The sequence below is a fragment of the Salarias fasciatus genome, chromosome 20, assembly GCF_902148845.1.
Source record: "Salarias fasciatus chromosome 20, fSalaFa1.1, whole genome shotgun sequence".
Classification (NCBI taxonomy): domain Eukaryota; kingdom Metazoa; phylum Chordata; class Actinopteri; order Blenniiformes; family Blenniidae; genus Salarias; species Salarias fasciatus.
In genome coordinates this window covers 23068382-23091121 of record NC_043764.1, presented here as the reverse complement: position 1 = coordinate 23091121, position 22740 = coordinate 23068382, and the positions used below count along the sequence as shown (strand labels likewise).

Sequence of the window (22740 nt, the reverse complement as noted above, 5' to 3'; positions counted from 1 at the left end):
ATGGAAACAAATCATGCCTGCCACCTACTGGTCACTTATTTTACAGCCAGGAGGCTCCTTTGCTTCCTGCCTTTCATGACAGGACAAGCTGATTAACGCAGGTGTGTCTGACCATTACTGTCGTGGTTACAGAGGTCAGGGACACCTGGATTAATAGAATAGAATAGAATAGAATAGAATAGAATAGAATAGAATAGATGTTTTTATTTGCAGAGGGGTATTCTTCTACAGTGTAGCTCTGCACAGAAAAGAATCTCATAAATAGAACAGAAAGTTAGAATATTGAATAAGTCAGATTAAATCATAAATAATTATTATTATTAAACGTTCATGTACAAGGCTTAATGGTGACCAAGCAGAGAGAATGAAGCTGGCAAAAAAGCAGCAAACAATATTTGCAAAGAAGAGTTATTGCCGCAGGAAGAAATTCCTTTCACACTCTTTAGTGCACTTTGGTCAAACTGGTTGGAGGATTTATTAAATAATCTATTGTGCTGTTTAAAGTTTTTTAATGCAAATCATAAAAACTACTACAACAGAGAACATTGGTAAAGCTGCAATCCATCTACATCAATAAAGTGAGTAAAACAGTGCGAGACTGAAGCACAATGAAGACATAAATGAATTACTTATTGACATTGCCATATCAAAGTTTTAACTTGAGTATCTGCTGCTTGGACTTTGGACAGCCAGATTACATTGTTTCCTGAACTGCTGCAGACACAAGAAGGTGTGTCTTTCTTTAAAATGAAGTGACACAATCCAAAATATGTTCGAAGGCATTATTTCCAGCTTCATTTAGATAACAGTGCATATTCAGTTTTGTTGTTTTGAATATAGTTTTTATAGTTAGCACGAATAATAACTATCAACCCCAAGTAAACAACTTTATCAAATGCTGCTGTCACACAGTCCACATCCTTATCAGTTGATAAGCTTAACGCCACTTATATTGTCCTGTTTGAGAATTTGGTTACCATCAATTGCCATAATTGGGAATGTGTGGGTGTGGGTGTGTGTGAATATCTTTGTGTTTGCCCTGTGATGGGCCTGTTACGCACACTGGTATCAGCTCTCGCACCATGACCCTGGACTGGTTAAACCAGATGAATGGATGGAGCTGGGGGAAAGGCTTCGGCGGTCTCATTACCTGTTTCTTTGCTTAGCATATTGCTCCTGCAATCCCATGTGTTGTCAGCACCGGAGATCATAAGGGATGAATGATAAGGATGTCACATTGACCAAAACAAATCAAGGATCAACATTCAGTTTATTTCAACAGCATAATACTGTGAGTGAGTTACATTTCAACCAAATCACAAAGTGCTCCAACAATACACAACATTGCAGCTGAGACAGACTAACAATCCCAATAGGAAAAGTTGTGACTGAGTATTGATTGTATCATTATGGTAAATCACAGATTCAGTTTTTATTTCTGAATAAAACTCACTTTCACATGTTTTCATTTTAATGCAGTGGCAAAGATTGCCTGAAAAGTAACGCCTTTGTCCTGTTTGTCCTCCATTCTGACGTCAGTGAAACCGGAATCTCTCAGAGCTGCCATGTAGGCCTCTGGCTGCCAGTTGTCCCCTGGCATGAATCGCTTTGCTCTTGTGGCCAACAACCAATGCCTCAGTGTGGTCACCATCAGGCCTCCTGTGCAGGTTCAGCAAAGTAAGGGAAATATAAAAGAACAAAGTCTGTAGCAAGTTTTCCTGTCTGACAACGCAATACAAGGGGAACACATCCAAGGAAAAAAATGTGTTTTACTGACGCAGTGTTCCAGCCCACCTGGTTTCATCACACGGTGTATCTCTGTGGCTCCCTTCCTCAGGTCAGGCCAGAAGTAGTAGCAGTTAGTGTGGAAGACTTTGTCCACAGAGCTGTCTGCCAGAGGCATGGCTGCAACATCACAGTGATGCAGACTCACTTTCCCACTGGCTATGAATTCCTTCATCAGCGTTTTTGACATCTATCACATGACATAAAAAAATTATAATCAAAATATGAAGTCAGATCATTTTTATTCTACCGTCTCGAATAGTGCTAAAATCATGGAGTTATGTGGGAGTATATATTGATTTAATCCACCTCACCTGATGCATGTATTCAGAATAATCCACTCCGATGAGGTGGCCTGTGGGGCCTGTGAGCAGTTTGGCTGCAGAGACAAGGCCTAGGCCTGGGCCATGACCCAGCTCCAGCACCGTGTCCCCCGGCTGGACCCCGCACAGTCGCACTGCGTTTTCCTCCAAGGTCTGGTTATAAGCTGCCAGATATTTAGTGACCAGCCATCCAACCACCGAGCGTGTTGGGCGACCCAGCTGCTTCCCCACTTTTTCAACCCACATTTCTGGAGGAAAATGAGAGATAAGTCAGTACTGGCAAATATTTGGTGAAAGTTCGGTCAGGGTTAGTAGGTCAAAACTGCAATGACTCACACTGCAGATATTTAGTGCATCATGTTTGAATTAGTGTATTATGCACATAAAACTAGACTGCACAACACACATCCAAGCAGCCACTTTTATAACAACAACACAATAGAAAGAAAGTGACTATAGCAGTGTGGTTGTTTGTTGCTGCGTAGAGGATTTTTGCTGTTTACCCTTCTGCGCCACCGTACAAAAGCGCTGCGCCATCAACCACTATATGCGCGATTTACGGATCCATTATTTGCGCAGTGCAATCGGCAGATCGCGCACAGCTCCTCAACATGAACATTAATTCTGAGCTCAGCTTGACTTTTAAACAACATGTAAACAAAACAAATCCCTGAGTTTTTCCTAGTTTGCACGTTAAACTGGGACCATTGCAATGATAAAACCTTCCACCGCGCTCTCTCGCGTGCGTAATTTCAGCACTTTACAGGTTTGCGGCTGGTTTTACCTGCTTTCCTCTCCTGAGCTGCTCTCTCGGTTCTGCTCGCTGTTTTTCCGGAGGAGGAGCCCCGGTCTGGACTGTTTATTGGCACAAACTCCTTCCTGTGTTGTCACTCTCTCACACACACACACCCACTTGCGCTCTGATCACCCAAATCCAGTATTTCACCCTTTTTATATCGCTCACCTGCAACGCTTCCTCAGTCACTAATGTAAATGATAGAAAATCAACATGCCTGTCACCCACGCTGTTTCGTTTAACCATTTCGTGATACTTTTTACAGTGTTGGGTCGCATTTTATTCACACGCACTCAGACGATTTTGGAAATGTCCTCCGCAGCAGTCGCTTCCTCCAATCAGTCTTTTGCGCACACACCCCCTGCCTGGATTAAGTTTCTTTCGTTTTCATTTCCCGGAAGGATCGAATGTGAAAGACTTTTTTTTTTTCCTTCGAGGTCTTTTTATTCTACATTTATATAAAATGAAGGTCGAGGATGTTTGATTAAATAGGTAATTTGATTTAATGGTCGGACTTTATGTGTGCTTATGGGGAAGTTATATTAGTATTTGCGCAGGACGAAAACAAAAAAGGACTTAATCCATGGAGAAAATCCCCCTGTCACCTAGGATCAAGGTAAGCCAGTGTCTCAGCAGCAACCTGTTTAACTGGGTTCTATTTCGATCAAATATCGAATTAATTAGATGGGCTTAAGCAGTAACTAATGTCTGCATGAGTGTGTCACTTTATGCTCATGGGTGGATATTTTTGCAGCTAGAACACGGAGAAAGCAGCCCTCCATCTCACGTTCAAAAAGGAGGAATCGTTGTCCCTCCCACCATGCATCACCCCCCCTCTAACCCAGCTGGCCCCATCAATCCTCCCATTCAAGAAGACTTGTGGCATCTGCCTGGACGTCTGAGTGAGTCCCTGTGTGGATCAAACAGCATCCAGTTGATGTCCAGGACCTCCATGAACACGTCCAACTCCCTGTCAGCACCTGTGTTAGTAACGTGGTGTGCTCTCCAGGAATCAACCCATCACTGTGGGATAAGGAGGATGTGGCCCACTGGCTGCACTGGGCTCAGAGGGAGTACTCCCTGCGCCGGCCGGAGAGGGGACACTTCGAGATGAACGGGAGGGCTCTGTGCCTTCTCACCAAGGAAGACTTCAGACGCCGCTGCCCCAGCTCAGGTGACAGTGTGTGTGTGTGTGTGTGTGTGTGTGTGTGTGTGTGTGTGTGTGTGTGTGTGTGTGTGTGTGTGTGTGTGTGTGTGTGTGTGTGTGTGTGTGTGTGTGTGTGTGTGTGTGTGTGTGCGCATCAAGAGCGTGCCGACTGACTTTGCAGCTGTGTGTTTCATATGCGCCCTTTTAATTGTTTACAGGTGACGTCCTTTATGAGATCCTTCAATGCGTGAAGCAGCAGAGGAGGAGTGTTGTCAGTGACCCCTCGAGTCTGCCTCCGTCTGTGGCAGCTGGACCAATCAGCTGCCAGATCGCCACTCAAACCATCCCGGAACCGCAGAGTGTCCGGATCGACGACTCAGCAGGTCAGTGTTCTGAAGCAGAGCGCGTGTGTTCAGGACACAGACCCCAAGCTTTACCTTCAGAGAGCATTTCACAGCTTCAGCTGTCTGAACATGCTTCATGCTGGGATTGGGAGTTTGCAGGTTCGATTCCCACAGCGGACGGGTAACCACTGTGGGTCTCTGAGCAAATGATCAACATGTAAACAATCATGACCCTGGTTATCCCCATCAGCTCCCCGGAGCACCGTGATGTGGCTGCCCACTGCATCGCAGACATAGGACGAGTAAAAGCATCTCATCCACGATGGGGAATCGAACCGCCAACAGAGGAATTGGGAGACAACCTCTGAAACAGTGCTCCTGAGTCACAGTGCAGTCATAAAAATCTTCAGTTGAATAGCTGGGATCTGAAAACGAAGTCTCTTGAGGAAGATTATAAAACCATCCGTCCACTCAGTGTTGGGTTTAAGCAAAGCTTCCTCTTTGGGGTAACTGCTCTGTTTATGGTATTCAGGTGTTTTTACCTCAGTGTTTTCAGAGAGAGATGCTTTTATCCAAAAGTAATTTGTGGCTTTTGATCAATTTTGAGTCTGATAGGACAACAAATGACAGCAGAAAGTGCTGTAAGATAATTACAAATCTTCTTCTTCGTATAAAATGAGTGGTATTGAAGCAGGAATCATTCGTCTTCAAAATAATCAAATCAAATGAAACAAATAATGAATGTCTTGGACATGACTCAAGCTGGAGAGATCTGTAAAACAAATATTCTCCACTGAAACAACAAACCCCCCAAAGGCGCAGAATGCAAACAAGACAATCACCACACAGACACTGAATTATAGATCCACACACTGGCTGATTGTGTGAGTGTGTGTGGCAAATCAAATCAAACTTGCTCATCCTGTTAGATTGTGGGTGTGAATACTTCCTGGTCAGCCACATGTGCAGACACATCATGAAAGCGTTTTTATATTCTCTCCTTCTTTGTGGAGATCTCCCCTGATCGTTCGTCTTGATTTCGTCCCGCGGTGGAACAGTTCGTTGGCACTCGTGTCTCATGACGTGTTCAAAGGTTGACAAAGCTCAATGTGTACAATGTTTGTGAAGTTGAACAGGCTGGAAAATATACATTTTAACACACGATGAGCTGTTTTTCCTGTTAATTCTTCCATCAGAGCAGACAGTCAGTGCAACATTTTTATATGCAGCCGCAAAAGACTGAGGCAGTAAAGTATCGGGACCATAAAACCTAACTTTACCACACTACAGCCGGTTGTTCCTTTGAAGTCTGGTGTGTTTTCCAGGGAGCTTTGGTTACATCAACAATATTGATCTTATAACTCCAGAGTCCGAAGCAATAACTTTGTCCTGTTCCGTGTTCATCAGTTGTAAAATTATCTCTGTTAAATATCACATCAGCCTTTACTAAATATCACGGGTTCCAGCGTCTGAAAAGTCCCTTTTGCTTTCATTTCGGCGGTTCACATTTCCTCATATTTCTCTCATGTTCTCTTAGCTCGCCCCTGTCAGGCCGCCGCAGCTGTCAGAGCTGAATCCGGCAGCCCGGCGGAGCCGAGGCCCCCCTCCGGAGACCCCCCCGCTCTGAACACGAGCTCTGCCGCACTCACACCGAGCAGCAGTGGGTTTGACACACATCTGTCACCTACATCACACCCTGCGGGGCTCGTTATTCAGAATGAGGTTTGATTTCCTGTCCTGAATCTGTTCCCCTGCCTGGTTCAGACGGATCGGAGACGATCCCCACGGCGCCCCGAGCTCCGTTCCCCCACGAAGCAGAGAGAAAGACCTCCGAGCCGCTCAACCTGTCCAGTCGGGCCAAACCAAGGAGTCCACTTCACAAAGCCAGCGGCCGCATCCCAGGTAATGATGTCTCTACAGCAATTCTATTTATGCAGTCTTTCTTCTCACCTTATATGACAGAATCTTCTGTTTGTCATGTCTCCTTTAAATCTTGCCCAGAGTGCAGACTGCTGTGGGATTATGTGTATCAGCTGCTGTGTGATGATCAATACCAAGACTATATCCGCTGGGAGGACCAGGACAGCCTGGTGTTCAGGGTCGTGGACCCGAACGGGCTGGCACGTCTGTGGGGAAATCACAAGGTTGGATTCCATGTTTGCATGTTTCACCTGAAAAGGGTAAAGCAGGGAGACACGGGAGTGTGGATGATCATGTTTTTGTTCTTCTTCTTACAGAACAGAGACAATATGACTTATGAGAAAATGTCGCGCGCCTTGCGACACTACTACAAACTCAACATCATCAAAAAAGAGCCGGGGCAGAAACTCCTGTTCAGGTCTCAGCCTCTTCGCTTCCGTCCCTCCGCTTCAGCGAGCAGATCCAACATTTCACCTCCTCTCTTCGCCTCCTTCAGGTTCTTGAAGCTCCCTCACGACATGAAGAAACAGCTGACCGATCCGGCCGCGTCCCCTGAACGCTGTCCACTTCCGGAGAGGGACTTCCCAGACGGCAGCCCCGTGCACGAGTTCATTGAGAAGTTTGAGGTTTCCCCTGATCGAGTTTCACCACAGCCTCCTCCACATGACACCCCAGTGAGATAAGGGCGAATAGAACCGATCACAGAGCTTCAAAGCACTATCTGAGGCTGGCTGTCCACATGGCGCTCCACTGCTGGACGTATTTAAGGTTTCTTTACATTTTGCTGTGAATTAATGCATTTAACTGTGATCTGGACTAACACTATCATAAAGGGATGCAAAGAACTGTGAAATAACTAATCAAAGCAACACACCATATCAATAATAGCCAGAGCTTTCATGTGTCAGGCCTGCTCATCATAATCACTTCACATGTAGTGAAAACAAACAGGGAAGCATTGAAGCAGCAGCGCAGTCCTCCGCGTGTCAGGGAGGATTTTTTTCACGCAGACCCTTTCTTTTCTGTTGCAGCTTGAACGCCGGTCAGTAAACTTGTAGCCAGTATCAGCAGAAGGCGTTTGTATTTTTTTGTGAATTTTTTTTTTCTTTTCTGCCTTGTAAAATAAAGTTTTAATATAGATGCTGAATTTATCCAATTTTTCTTCTTTTCATCCAGGTTTATTCAAACGTGTCATCATGACATTTTTATTGACTTCTGGGAATAATTGCTCTTGACTAACTTATTGATTAACTCATTGTGGTGCAGTGGTTTTCATGCTGTGCGTGTTAAAAGAAGTGTCAACGCTTTGCCTGCAGATGGCGCTGTGGCAGCAGGAACTCATCGATCATCTACTTTTGCTCCTCTATTAAAAAAAAAAAAAAAGCTCCAGGAACTTCAACATTTTGCTTAATTTCCTCACTATGTAGCCAGAGGAGGGTCAGAGTTATGAAACATCATGTGACACACTTTTTAAGATTATTTTTTTAAAAACAGAAATATGAACCACTCTCCAATAGGGTACATTTAGTTGATTTTTTTTTTTTTAAATAAAATAAAACTGCCTTTGAACCCAGGACAACAAAAACTTGGGAAAACAATTTTAATAACTTGTTGATATGTAACAGATACAAGCAGTTCCAGCGCTTCAGTCTTACTCCAGATTAAGAAACAGACAAAAAGCCATTGACGCTCTTGCGAGCTGAGCTCGATCACATGGCTATGACAAATAAGGTATATCGAATTGGCATGAAACCTATTTAAAAGACTGATCATGAAACACTCGGGCAGTTTCCACTGGCTCTTCCATCTGAGCGGGACCGCCACAGAACTGAGACTTCTCTGCATTTATGATCACAAAACTACCAAAGAGATCTCTGAAGAACTTTTACTGATGGCTCCCAGTTATTCTAGCTACACTGACGTTCCTCGGTCCATCTCCTTCTCTGGATCTGGATTTCTGGCCACCTACCAGTTAGGAGTCGCCCAGTGCTTCCTCACATGCGCCCCATGGATGCTTCGCTCTGCCCCCTGTGTGCTGGGGGCGTCTGCTGGGTCTTTGGTAGCGGCCGCCGTGGTCTGCGAAATCAACCTGAGTGAGTAACTTCATGGCTTGTTCTTAAATTTTCCCCAAATAGACTCCACGTCTAACCCCCAGCGATCTGTTTGAATGCAGTCGCCATCCGGGACGAGCTGATCGGCTTTGCCAGGCAGCTGAAGGCCTTCCCACTGGGGCCGCTGAGTCCCTCCGTCAATGTTTTCCACTGGCTGGAGCGCGTTCTGCACAAATACCTCCCTCCCGACGCCGACCGGCTGTCCAGCGGCCGCCTCGCCGTGGCCGTGACCCGCATGACCGACGGACAGCAGATTGTCATCTCCGAGTATCACTCCAAAGAAGACGTCGTACAGGTACGATCCTGCCTTCAGTTTGAGAGCAGGTTCGAGATATGAAGACTAACATAAAGTCTAAACTGCTTCGTCCTCAGGCTCTCCTGTGCAGCTGCTTTGTTCCTGGGTACTGCGGCTTTTATCCCCCCACCTTTAAAGGAGTCGTACGTGTCACGCAAACCCGGTGAATTCGTGCACGTTGTCCAGTCTCGGTCTTAACGTGCACGGCTTCCTCTCCTGACAGCATTACTTGGACGGTGGCTTCAGCGGCATCCAGCCCACCATGCCCCTGTCCTCCAACCGCACCCTGACCGTGTGCCCGTTCTCCGGGGAGGTGGACATCTGCCCGGCGGACCCCCCCTGCCTGATGGACCTGGTCGCCATCGGGGTCACTCTCAAGGGCAACATGGCCAACAGCATCAGGATCTTCAACGCTCTCTGCCCCCTGGGCGTAGAGGTCAGAGCGATGTGGTTGAATAACGAACGATAAAACGCCGCTGGGGAAGCTTAACGTGTTTCTTCTCCCTATAGACGGTAGAACAAGCCTTCCACAATGGCTACAATGATGCCATTCAGTTCCTCCGGTGTCATGGTGGGTCGGTCACACATCATTCGCTTTAAATATCTGTTCTCTGCAGGCTGGCCTACATTTCTCCTCTTTGTCTCTTGGCAGATCTCGCCCCTTGTTTGCTTTCGCAAAAAATGTTCAAAGAGCCACAGAGCTGCCACCAGACGACCACACTGACGCATGAGGAGGTGACCAGAAACAACGAGGGTGTGTCCAAGGCGGAAAAGGACTCTGCAGTGGCGAAATCGCTGAATGAACGCAGAATAACACGGAAGGACGTCACGTCTGAGCAGGACCGAACCGAGTACGAGCCGGTCAAAACAACTCCTCTGTTCTCTGAGGTGGTGAACAATGGTGAGGCCAGAACACACACACACACACACACACACACACACACACACACACACACACACACACACACACACACACACACACACACACACACACACACACACACAAACACAATCAGAATAACTTTTAATACTTGTGTGTTTCGGTTTATGATGGTAACTGTACGTCACATTTGTGTTCCAGCAATGGTGGCTAACATGGTGTCTTATCTGAGCAAGTTCGGCCTCCCGGCGTGGCTCGTGACTTACTTCCTCCTTCCCTTCCTGCTTTTCTATGGCGTCTTCCAGAACGGGAACAGGTGAATAAAACACAGAAAAGCAGCTGCAGTTTGTCAAATGAGGATACAAACAAAAAATTCTATTTAACTTAAAGGAGGAAGCCGAGGAAACGCTTGAGAGACGCGTTTGATCTGAAGATAAATACCATTGTAAAGATTTATATGAAGATAAATCCAATCAGTTACCACACATCTCAGACTATTGAGCAGATTTATGCTCCTGTAAATGACAATAAGTCCTTGAGCAGAAAGCATCTATTTGTTGGGTGCATTGATCTCTTATATTATCACAAATAAGCAACTCAAATAACATCAAATCCAAAGTCAGATAAAAGACACATCTGATATCCCCCCAGAAATCAGCTGACTCCAGCTCATCTCTTGACTTTAACATATAACATGTCAGTGTGATCATGCTCTGGGTGAAATTGCACTTTTTGTTGTGCAGAGACATTCCATCAGGACCAATCGATATTTCATTGTAACCATTCAAAATGAGTTCATTTAAAAGCTCTGTTCATTCGTCATATGCCGCACTGTGTCTTTAGCTCTTATAATACATTCACTTTTTAACTTTTACCTCTTCATTTGCCATTGTTTCTCACTCTTTTGGCCATTATTACATGTTTGTTCATCGTTTTTAAATTGCCTTGTTGCTGAAATGTGTGAACCAGAAAATCCTCCCTTGCCTAATTTGACGTGTTTTTTTTTCTTTGCGTCCCTCAGACTGGAGAATCTGTTCAGGCAGATGCCTGACCTCCTCTTCTGGACTTGGCATAACTTGAGACATTGCACCTTTTTCTTTTCCAGGATTGTGATTTTTAGCATCAGAGAGAACGTAAAGGACAGGTAGGATCGCATCTCTCCCCGTATGACGACTGCGACCTTCTGACCTTTTCGCGCTAATGTTTAAATTCAGTCTTATATGATTCGATTTGACCGGATTTGAATCATCTCTCCATTTTAGGATTATGCTGTTCGTCCTGCTGTTGCAGTGGATAAACGTCCAGACCCGAGATGACACTCCACGTCGATTCCAGCGCTCATCGCCTCACAAAGAGCTTCCTGCAAAGCCAGAAGACGTCCAGAAGAGGAATGTACAGAATCGGCTCATCTCACCTCCACACCATTACAAGACGACAGGTTTCCTGTCGATGTTGAAATCAAATTAAGCAGAAATATAAAGCTTTTTTTTTTTTGCTTTTTTTTTTCTTGTACAGCCTTGATTGTTTTGAGAGCTCGTGTCCTTTTTTATCAACACTAAACTGAAAAACAAGAGGATTTTATTTGATCAGCTGCTTCCTGGCAGTGCATTGATCACTATTAAAGGTTGATTGATAAGTATTTTTTTCCTTGGTGCCACATCTGCAGGGATCATGCAGGCGTGAAATGAGCAGCATACCTGAGTATATCCATGTTACACTGCAACTGTCCAACAGGATTTACTGTAAATATGCATTTTTACAACAAAAAAATCTGTTTGTCCACATTGCACCAGGTTTTTTTTATTACTCTCGCTCATCATGTTGTTTCAGCAGCATGGATTGATTCACAGTTCCAGTAGTAGAGGGTTTTTTTTATTTTCTTTTGACATTTCACTGACATTAAACCTTTAAAATCAACTGGAGGAAGCCAAAACAGTGAAATTATTGGGTAAAACTCGACTCCTGACACCAAGCCATAATCATGGGCTGATATTTAGATAATCCAAGGTAAAATGCTGAGAACTGAGAAATGTAATTCAGCACTTCATCACTGATGTGTGCTTCTCATTCATGGCATCCTGCACAGCAGCATGATGGTTAATCCTCCTGATCCTCCTGCATAATGCCTAATGACTGAAGTAATGAACTCCGCTTAACCTCCCCAAACACAAACCCAATGCTGCGCGGTGATTTCTGCCACGCGGGCCGCGCTCGCCTCTGCCGGACGACGCGTGGATGTCGTGTTTTATCAGAATGTGTGTTTTGATCCCTGGTCAGTTGTTGTTCTGTCAGACGGTGACTTCCCGGGAAGCTTCGGTGGTCTTCGGCACGTCGCGGCCTCCTCTTCAGGAGCCGTTCCAGAAAGTTCTGAGAATTCAGATGAATGAATGAACGTTTGAAGTCGCTGGAGGATGTTTTTGTCGTTTATTGGAGCTGTTTGCATTCCGTCACATGTTAACGGACGAACATGCTTCAGGTGTTATGATTATGACTGAGGATGAATAAACTACTATACTCCTACTTGTTTTGCCTGGCGAAGTTTTATGTGTCCTTTGTGTTCCTGCTGACAGTTTTCAGCCTGAAGACTTGGAGCTTCTGCAGCTGGGGGACTTAAAACCACGAGAAATGCGCCCCAGTGTTTAATCTGTCATCTAATAAATACGCTCATATCAGTTGATCTTCAAGTGGAAAATTTGTCGTGTCTCAAACGGAGCTGGAGCCTCTGCTCTGCTGCGGAGCCGGATACACTGCAGGCTGCCAGAGGTGTGGCTGTCACATAAATTACAACGAAAAAATTGATGTTGCTGAAATAAAGTGTCTATAAAAATGCACCAGATGCAGCAGATTAATTAAAAAAGAAAGGACATGAAATTATTACACTACACAAATATTTTTATTTTACATGATTCTCACAAACACGTCAATGACTCTCTGGGTTTGGGACTGAAAATACCTGCCTGTACATCAGGGAGTCCTGAGGTTATGAGTCTGGAGTCTAAATCTGAATCCTGAATCTGTGAGTCTGAATCCTAAATACAAAAAAACTTCAACTCATTAATAAATAAACTCATTAACATTCCCTTTTATCCAGACGTGTCACAGTAATGATGCTCAGATTTTCTTCACGTCTATCAGAAGAATGAAGCAGCTGCATTTATCTCTGAAATTGTGTTTCAAACATTTTCATCTGTAGCTTCAGAGACTGACTGAAGCTTCTGGATCTCTGGTCTTTTTAAAAAGCCGTCACATTCACTCTGACGTGCACGGCAAAGTCTTTCAGGGTTCAAATTCCACAAGGTTATGTTTTTAATGGTTATTTTTGATGAAACTGAATCACTCTTTGTGTGTTGTGCAGTAAATTTGTAACTTTTAACGCTTCTTGTGTTTTTTGGTTTCTATTAGTTATGAATAAATCTAATTTTGAAACAAGATGCTTCTTGTTAATGAGTGTTTGTTTTCACAGGTTGTTTGGTAATAATCGCAGAAGTTGAAGAGTCGATCACAAGGCTTCTCTCTGGGTTCACCAGGAACTTAAAAACACCCAAATTCCCCGAAAAAATCCGCTTTCAAGAGAACGCGAACACAAATGCAGTCTTGGAAATGGGGAAGGTTGTTAGGTAACCGGATCTTTGTTTAATGTCTGCTGATTTTAAGGTCTTAAAGTTGCTGTGTCATTTTAACGAAGCATTTCTAAAATATAGTGAGGCTGAATTCGTAGATGATTTGTAGATTACTTGTGTGCATGTGTATTTTCACAAAATATAGATTTATCTACAGTATATTCACAGTATTTTAGCTGCTTGACTTTTTCTGCTGTTTTCACTTTTCAACCCATTTTAGCCATGTTTGGTTTTGATAGTTTATCCCCATTATCTTTGTTTTGTTTCCTTAGTGATCCTTTCCACGCAAACCAAGCGTACTGGGAAAACAAGCATAACTCCATGATTCACAGCTCACTATTTCAGTCATATAATTTTCTTTCTTCGGATTCATCCTGCAAGGGAAACAACATGAATATTTCAGTTTAAAACTAATGAAACTCTCTCTCTTTTTTTTAAGTTGCTATCTCATGCTGCAGCATGCTGATCATGATGCAAGTTCCAGTGTTGCCGAATGTGTAGTAAAACCAAGATTATGATAAAAATGTTGCAACTTATGTAACATTGTGAAACTGAGCCGTCACTGGTCTCTGGTTGTTGTTTTCCTGAAGATTACTGTGTTTTGACTGGCACTATAAAACAAGGCTGAATGGAATCAAACAGAATATTCAGACTTTAACCAGGTGTGTGTGTATGTGTGTGTGTGTGTGTGTGTGTGTGTGTCTGACTGACACCACTTCCGTCTTTCTCACTTCCGTCTGAGTGGCAACATGTGTCGGTGGAGAGCTGGAACAAACAGTCTGATCTGTTTGCGCCGTGTTTTTCTTTTTAATACAGCTGGTACCTGCAGAGAGATCCTCTTATATAATGGGTGTGGATCATACGGATAACACACACACATCTGCTGCTGTTCTCCATCAGCCACTGATCCAGCCAGTCAGCTGCCAACCAGCTGGCTTTGGAACGACAAGGCAGCGCCCGTGTCCGTGGAAGGAAAACACGGAGGACTCCTACACCCTGGACATGCCGGAATAAATCTGCTAATCAGAAGCGACGCATGCAGGGGGAGGCTTCCCTCCACTCCCATTTTCAGCAAATTGAAAGAATGCTTTGATAGGGCGAAGTGAAAATGACAGAACAGGCTGTGTCTCTGGTGTCAATAGCTAAAAGTTCACGACCTTTTCACTTGGCAGCGCTGAATATTTGGAAAGGCCCATGAGCAGATGCACATGCCTACTGTATTTCATTACTGATAAAAGGTGAGGATGATGGCTGATGGGAGGTTTTCTATATCCACAGAATGTCAGATTATGTCTTCAGAATTAGAAACTCTCCAGCGCATTTAATCGATGAGCCATGAAGTTCCGGTAATCTAAACTGTCCGAGCGAACAGCCCTCCTCTGCTCTGACAGACAATCTGAATAAACAACTGTACAAATGGAAATACAGAGTAAACTAACACACAGGGGACGAAGAAATGAATGAACAATGATTGATCAGAGCGACAAACCATTAACTGACCGACAGGTCAAATGAATAAAGAAGAAACAAACTTAAATACTGGATTTTTATTGTCTGACCAGAAATTAGTTCAGGAGCACTGAAACTGCAAAGCAAAGACATGAGACAGGCGGGCGATTGTTTTAACTGTGTGTGTGTGTGGGTGTGTGTGGGTGTGAGCTTAAACCCCTGTGGTTAAAAGCTCTATATGAACGCACAGATTAAAGAAAAGTTACATATATCAACGGGAAAAAAAAGATAAAGAAATGTATCTATAATCTGTCAAATGGACACAATACTGAGAAATTGCAATAAGTTGGTCTCAATCTAGTTAAACTTCAAAATGCCGACATGTCTGAGATTTGCTGTGACTAGACGGAACAGCTTCTCGCTAATGTTTGTGTCCGTCTACACTTAATAACCTCTGTGAGTGCAGCCTGCCGCTCCAGTCCCGCTCATTGCACTGACTCAGGTCGTCCCTGTTTGATTCAGCTGTTTTACCTCTCAGATAAATCACTTCAAGATTAAACCTTCTGCCAAATGGAGACTGGATAATATAAATATTGAACTTTTAATTTGTTTCAAAACAAATCAGAAATAGCTCTTAGCATATTCTTCAGATAAAACACACACCAAGAAGTGACATAATGGTGGACTAGCGCCATAGTACTTTCAAGAGTCTGGAAATTACTTCAAAAATCTGTGATTTATTGACATACCACTGTCTGATTTATGCCGCCGCTCCTTTGCCCTGGTCAAAGTGTGTTACGTGCAGCGTACAATGCACCAATTCACATGAAAAAAATGAGATGAACCCAAGTGAAAGAGTCAGCAGCTGCTTCAAAGGTCACCGTTTGTGTTGGTTCAGTCTCTCCGTCAATGAACGCAACTCTCTCAGACAAAAACACTTCCCCGGCTGGTTGTTAGGTAATATACAAAAACTAAGGAGGTGTGCATGATGATGATGATGATGGTGATGATGACGGTCAAGATGATGATTATACAATAAAAAAACACTGTAAAGAAGGGACAGAACTCCTTACGTGGCTGCCATTTAAATGTCATATGGTTTTAGCAACAAGTGACCAGGTGCATTCATCTTAAACTATGGAATTGAATTTAACTGAAAATCCTTTATTAGTCTCACAGCAGGAAATTCACAATGTCACAGCAGCAAAATGAGTATATTATATGAAAATAAGAGAAAAACAACAACAAACAATAAATTCAAAATTTAAAAACGGAGACATATGAGTAATATAAATAGAAAAACTGAGGAACACAAAACAATCTATATACAGGGGATTGCATATCCATGACATATGTGAAATTCACTTGTGTGTCCTGAAGGAAGATGTGTAATCTGAGGGATAATTTAGATTAGTTCAGTTCACTCAATCAACAGACAGAGACAGATGTTTGCCGTCAAGTTTCACTGGATAGAGAGTGTGTGTGTGTGTGTGTGTGTGTGTGTGTGTGTGTGTGTGTGTTCTTGTATTTCTATCCTTGTCGGGGCCAAATGTCCCCACAAGGATAGCAAAACGTGGAACGACGTGCCTTGTGGGGACCTTTTTCCGGTCCTAAGTAGGAGAAACAGTGTTTTCTTGACCATGTTGTTGTTACTGAAAAAAGTAAAAGTGCAAAAACATTTCTTTAGGGTTAGGCTTTGTTGTGGTCTGGGTTAGGGTTAGGGTAAGGGTCAGGGTTAGGGGCTAGACATGAATGGGAGTCAATGGACGGTCCCCACAAGGATAGAAATACAAGACTGTGCGTGTGTGTGTGTGTGTGTGTTTCTAATCCTTGCTTGTGCTTCTTCCGGTATCTTTCAAAGTCAGATTCTTTCTATCGGATTGATGCAAAGTCATGATTTTCAGCACAAAGCACTGTCTGTTTTGTCTTGAACTCTTTACTCTTCACAGCTTTACCTCAGCTAACGTTCTTGACCGTCTTCTCATCCTCCCTTTAGGTTTATAGCTGGGGTGTCAAACATAAAGCCTGTCGGCCCAAATCGGCACACAGGAGACTCGAATCCGGCCTGCCAGATCATCATGCAAGTTGTAGGAATTTCAAAGCTCTTTCTAACAAGTTTCTTAAGAGAAGAGAAAACATCACAACATGGAGACCTGAGCTGAGGTATTGACAGCTGCCTCACTGGAAGCAAACTAGCATTACCTTCAAAACCATGCTGTAAATGTGATTTTGTCAAAGCATACACAATGCAACAGCTTTTTGGGAAATATCACTGTATTCTGCCCTGGAAAGTATCATTAAAATTAACTTAATGTTGCGATTGTAGAACATTTTTTGGAAGCAATTGATTTTTGCCAAAATATACACATTTATATCACATGTTCTCTGTGTCACAACAAGGCTATTAAAGCACTATTTTACCTGTCTATCCCACTCAAGAGGAAATCAGGCTGTGAGGCCCCTAAACGAATGAATCAATCAACATGCTTCTCTCTGTGTTTGGATCAATGTTACGTCAATCTGTTACGCCACCATGCAAATAGCAGTGTTTCTTCTTGCCTCTTGAAGTAGCAATGCTGAAGCCTCTTCGGCATTTCAAATCCATCACAGGCCTGTAAATCTCACTACAGCATATTCAAGCATCCATTCACTTGCCAGGTTTTTCGTGGAAAATAATTGGAAAGCTGGTTATATAAGCGCCGATGTATGGGTGCTCGTCACATTCCTGGAGCAAAATGCGACGCCTCAACCGTTTGTCATCTGCAGCCTATTATAGCTCTCTGTGTGAGATATGAACTGCTTTTTTATGTATCTTATGACTGGTTGTAATGAAACACAGTGTTGTTCTGCATTGGTCTCAGGGTAGAATGGTTTACCCACCACGGCTGACTTATCTTCTCATGACTGCTGGACGGAAGGTAGAAAACTGTTTCAGAGTACAGTTACGACAATTGTTTTCCTGCTCTTTTTTTTTTTTTTTTTTTTTTTTTATGAGGACAAACGTACCACTACGGCCTGAGATGACCCAGTGGTTTTGTTTTCCTTTGGTTGGGGGTGGAAACCGCTTTGTTCATTTTGTGTATGCAGATTCTTCTTGTCCATGACTTAAACTTATAATTCAACAGCATAACAAAACAAAATTTTTCTGAACTTAGTGCATCTGCAATTAAACACTAACTTTAAGTGTTTCCATTCGCTGTTGCATAAGTCTCCATATCCTTCATTAATGCATCTTCACACTTCACGGTAAACCGTGAAATCATTTTAGTTGAAATAATTATATTCAACAATGCAACTTATTGTCGTGAGACTAAGTACGCTACTGTTTGATTACTTAATATTATAGTCTTATTAGAAATAAAAAAAAGCAAATTAGAACCACAAAAAAAAAATGAATATAATGAACCGAAAATAATCCGAAACTACAAGTAAACAATAATGGCAAAGCTAAATTCTGTGTTTTATTTACAATGGAGATCGAGGGCTCTATTTTTAAAGACCAGCTGCAAGCGCAGCGCACCGGCTCTGTGCCTCGTCAACAGGGTGTGTCCAGGACATTTTGCACTTTTGTGCTCGACGCAATCGTGGCCAAAACATGCATAAACTATGGGCTAATTCTCAAATTTAAGGACAGAGCTGTGCAGCAGTTGGTCTGCCTCTCCTGTGCGCTCTGCTGTTACCTGCTGAAGTGCAGTTCAGCATCTCTCCATCTTCAGTCCTGTAATGTCTCCTCTGTGAGGTCAAAGTGGCATCCACGATGGAAGGCTTTATTGTGTAGCACGCAAAAAATAAAATAACACTCTGGAAGCCTGCCTGTGAGGTTTTGGCGAAATGTGCGCACTGCGACTGTAAGACAAATTATCACTACACCTGTCTGTAGTACCAGCTGGCGAATTTACAGCTCACCTTGCGCAAAGAGTTTTGGCATGAAATTGTCACTGCTCCAAGCTGAATCTGTAAATGCCTCCGCATCTTGGCGCAAGCGAGGCAGACCAGTCAACAGAATTACCACTTTTGACTTAGCGTGTGTTGCATCATTGCCACTGCGCGGCCTGCACGACCCTTCGCCACCCTGTGCTGCGCTGCGAAAATAGAGCCCACAAAGTCAAAACCAGCCTGCATGAAGCTCCAGTCCGGCCCAACAAACCACCAAGTAAATTATAAAAATTTAAAAGAAAGTTTTGGACTTTGTTTTCTTTAAAGACAGTAAAACGTGAATTTCACATCATACTCCCGCAGTGTCTGGCTTCATTGGTCCTCCTCCAAGCACCTCTCTCTGTATTTTCCAGGAGACGATGTCATAAAAACTGACTATGTTGCAATTTTAGTCATTCATGGTCAGAATTGTTTGGTTCTGCTAACATATTGACATTTTTCAGGTTCAGGTTTGTTTAGTTTTTCGCACACAAACATGCAGTGAAATGTTACAGGTCATCCTCAGACTGTGCAAGAGTGTGAGTATGCAGCGTGATGATAAGAGGGATCAAAATATATACTCTGTGTCACAACAAATAAACCTTCCCAATTTTTTTTCCAATATTTAAAGGTTATTGTGGCATTATTCCACTGGTCCAGCTCACTCAAGATGAGAATGATCTGGATGTGGGTGATGAAATAAAATGTATTTGACACCCCTGGTCTATGGCGCTGGGTTATTATCACCTTACAGACTTAAATATACATGACCGTTTATAAACAGACAGGCCCCAGCCTGCACAGGCTCTTTCCTCCCCGTCACACACACTCGCTCTCCCTCCTGCTTGTTGTGCCCTTCGTCTCTCCTCTGTCATCTCGCTTGCTCTCCAGATCTCACACTCAGTCGTGGAACTTTCCATCAAAGCGTCTCGTTAATGAGGGCGCTCTCATGCATCTTTCAGCACTTGACAGGGATCTTCCACCGGCCAGTTTCAGCCCGTTGACCACACAAACTCACACGTGTGTGTGTGTAAAGGACTTCATTTCCACTTTAATGATATTGCTTCTAGACTGAATAAAGAAGGGGAAGGTGTGTGTGTGTGTGTGTGTGTGTGTGTGTTTGTCCGCGTGTGTGGGCCTTTGGAAGAACATCCAGTCTAAGCTCAGATTAACTTCACATACTGCGTGCAAAAGAAGATAACACTCGCTCTGTCACTTCTAGAAGCAGGATCATAAATGTTCAGGTGAAAAAAGCCTCCAGCCTTTGGGAGACAGTCACAGAAACAGTTTGCACCTGCGTCGGTGTGAACGCACAGACACATCGTCGTCTGACGCCTGGCATCTCATTCCTGCATCTGAATTCAAATGTGTTCTGATTTTGCATTTATAGCAGAGTGGCGTATTCGTATAGATCATATTGATGTGAGGTGACAGACAAACTCAACTTAGTTCATTTTCACATGACATTTCTGACTTCATATTAAAAAGTTATCCATTCATTCGAAAGTACTGTATAAATTTTCACACCACAGATAATATCCCAGCTGGTAATCGTGGGGCCCTACAATAACAACATTAAATGGTAAATCATCTCACAAGTTAATGAGACTTATAAGGTCCATACCACACATTATATTTTCTTTTTCTCTGTATGAATCTAATCAAAGAGTAAACATAAAGACTGGCTCTGATTTAAGTATAATATATATATTTTTTTAACTGTATGGAACTGTTTTTAAGGTGAAAGACACTTGAAATATACATTTGCATTACTTAGTTTTAAAAGAATTATCTAGGTATTTGTAATTCTGATGCATTTTAATGTATTTCAACCTTTTTTATTTTAAAAACAAGGAAAGCAGAAGGAACAATCTGGAAATGTCTTTTGGAAGTATCTATTATTGAGTTACTGGGTAATCCCTGGGACTACGTTACTGACTGTGAATTCGATGAGGTGTCTGCTGACTGTAACTGAACACATTTTTAGAGACCTATACCCAAATTTTCCGAGGATTCAGTCGGATTGTCTTGATGCGGTTAAATCACTCACAGATACAAAACACAAAGACAAACACACGCACAGCGGGCATACATGCACACACTAATTCAACAAAACACACACTCACAGGCGTGCATGCACTTCTACTCAAAGACAGACTGGAGTGCGGAGATTGTGAATACACAAACAGGATTACTATCCGAAACAGTTTCACTTTAGGTTGACTCATTATCTTTATTTAGTTTTTGGATGATTCTGTCCTGATTGCATGTAAATGATCAAGCTCAGCTGTGTATTGACTGCCGTCGAAAGCCTAAATAACCTGGATTATCTTCGTCCTGAAAGATCTTATCGTCTTGTCTTTGTTGAATTGTGATAACAAATCAGATGAACTGCGACCAAAAGCATTATTAAAGCCTCAGAACAATGGTCTGCTGTATGTGAACACACAATAAAAGAGACTGAAGCGCCTCCCTGCCTCAAGGTTCATGACAACCACGAAAACAGTGTTTGGTGGGGATAACGGATTGGACAGTGTGGATGACGTCTGAGTGACAGGTGGAGATATAACTTCAACAGTGCTGAGGATGCTTGATGCTGACAAGCATCATTTCTGCATGTCCTTGGAGCGTTTTCATTGCAGACATCTTCACTTTTCATAACAGAAAAAAAAAAACACAGAGGGACTCCAATCTTTGAAAACAGCATTTCAATCCCTTATCATTTAAACGTGTGTTTCGTGGATTGATATCAGAAGTAGATGGCTTACTACTTCAATTTTTGTTTATTGTACTGGAGTTGTTTTGGGTTTTTAGTCATGTGTCATTCATCAATACCAAACATGAAATGAAAAGAAAGTCACAAAGCAAGAGAAATTCAATTATGCTTCTTTTCCATTGAATAATAGTGGAGTTATGATGCTAGTGTTACTCAAGTTTAAGCAGTAAATTATCTGTGTGTGTGTGTGTGTGTGTGCATGCGTGCGTATAGCTATATGACGTGAGCGTCAAAGATCCATTTCACTTGTAACCCATTTCCACGCCTGCCTGTAAGGGATCCATGCAGCCAACAGTCCATTATCACAGAGCAGATATCATGTGAGCTCTTAGCTGCCATCTCCTCCGAGGCGTCACCCTCCCTCCTTTCTCTCTTTACATTTACAGCTCCGTTTTCACTCACTGTCCCTGAATGTCCCTCTTTTCTCGTGGTCAAAACTCTTCACGGGTTCCCGTTCAAAGTTTACTACAGTAATTCAGCCTAAAAGGAGCAGCCAAAGCTCGTCTGTTGTTCTCGCCGCACAGTTTGTGTCACTGTTCCCAACCCTGCATATTAACACAAGAGTTGTGAAGTGACACAGAATGAAACTGAGCTCTGAAGTCGTCTGTGAAACATTGTCATCTACATTGCTAATTTGACTTTTCCTGTGAAAAAGACGCTCTCATCAGTGTTTCATTTCGCCAAACACACTGTAATCTCTTCATTTCCTACTTTTCTCTGTCAAGAAATGCTTTTCTTAACATTTTCTGTACTTTGTTTGGTTTTGTGTTCATATTAATTTATTAAATAATGGCTAATGAAGCCTCATTTTAATGATTCAAACATCATCTTTAAGATTTGATTAAAAAAAAAGATGCTTGTGAGAGTTAAGAAAGTTTTTTAGTTTATCAATAAAAGTATCTCAAAGAAGCAGTTTAAACGTGCAGCTAAAGTTCTGATCTCGGGATTCTAGGACTCCGAGGATTTCTAACACTGACGGTCTGCATGCTCTAATCTGACAGGCGCCTTCCTCGGTCCGAGACGAGCTGTTGGGACGAGTCCAGAGGGAAGAGAGTCGGTATCAGGTGACGATAACAAGCGTTAACCGACCGATCCATGTCAACCAGAGATGGGCATCCTCTTCGTGTCTGAGGGACTTCCAATGATACGGGCTTTCCTTTATGTGACCTCAATCCTTGTGAGTTGAGTCTGTGTGTGTGTGTGTGTGTGTGTGTGTGTGTGTGTGTGAGTTCATACGTGTGTATGCAGTGCAGTGAAAGCAGAGTCAGGTGAATACCATGTACGTACATACGTACACCAAAAAATGACTTTTCGTCTATTTCTTCAGTTTCTCACATGTACATACACACACACACACACACACACACACACACACACAC

At 43.0% G+C, this 22740-nt stretch overlaps 4 protein-coding genes across 4 annotated transcripts in view; 3 read left to right on the top strand and 1 right to left on the bottom strand.

Annotated features, from left to right (window-relative positions):
- Positions 1 to 22740, top strand: part of LOC115408633 (rho-related GTP-binding protein RhoA-D) — a 644285-nt gene that overhangs the window by 390667 nt on the left and 230878 nt on the right. The gene's annotated exons all lie outside the window — the stretch shown is intronic.
- On the bottom strand, positions 1252 to 3215 carry LOC115408630 (uncharacterized methyltransferase YdaC). The gene is made up of 4 exons (XM_030119478.1): positions 2893 to 3215; positions 2100 to 2356; positions 1795 to 1975; positions 1252 to 1659 (listed from the first exon to the last, which is right to left on the bottom strand). Exons 2-4 carry the CDS (start codon positions 2352 to 2354, stop codon positions 1466 to 1468), a joined length of 630 nt encoding a protein of 209 aa, XP_029975338.1. The 5' UTR covers positions 2355 to 2356; positions 2893 to 3215; the 3' UTR covers positions 1252 to 1465.
- On the top strand, positions 2990 to 7719 carry etv7 (ETS variant transcription factor 7). Its single transcript, XM_030119461.1, has 9 exons — positions 2990 to 3520; positions 3659 to 3806; positions 3914 to 4078; positions 4270 to 4434; positions 5933 to 6055; positions 6160 to 6297; positions 6397 to 6539; positions 6633 to 6733; positions 6812 to 7719. Exons 1-9 carry the CDS (start codon positions 3488 to 3490, stop codon positions 6996 to 6998), a joined length of 1203 nt encoding a protein of 400 aa, XP_029975321.1. The 5' UTR covers positions 2990 to 3487; the 3' UTR covers positions 6999 to 7719.
- pnpla1 (patatin-like phospholipase domain containing 1) lies at positions 7935 to 12059 on the top strand. The gene is made up of 9 exons (XM_030119451.1): positions 7935 to 8408; positions 8489 to 8721; positions 8799 to 8864; positions 8945 to 9157; positions 9232 to 9292; positions 9374 to 9622; positions 9803 to 9917; positions 10623 to 10745; positions 10864 to 12059. Exons 1-9 carry the CDS (start codon positions 8087 to 8089, stop codon positions 11066 to 11068), a joined length of 1587 nt encoding a protein of 528 aa, XP_029975311.1. The 5' UTR covers positions 7935 to 8086; the 3' UTR covers positions 11069 to 12059.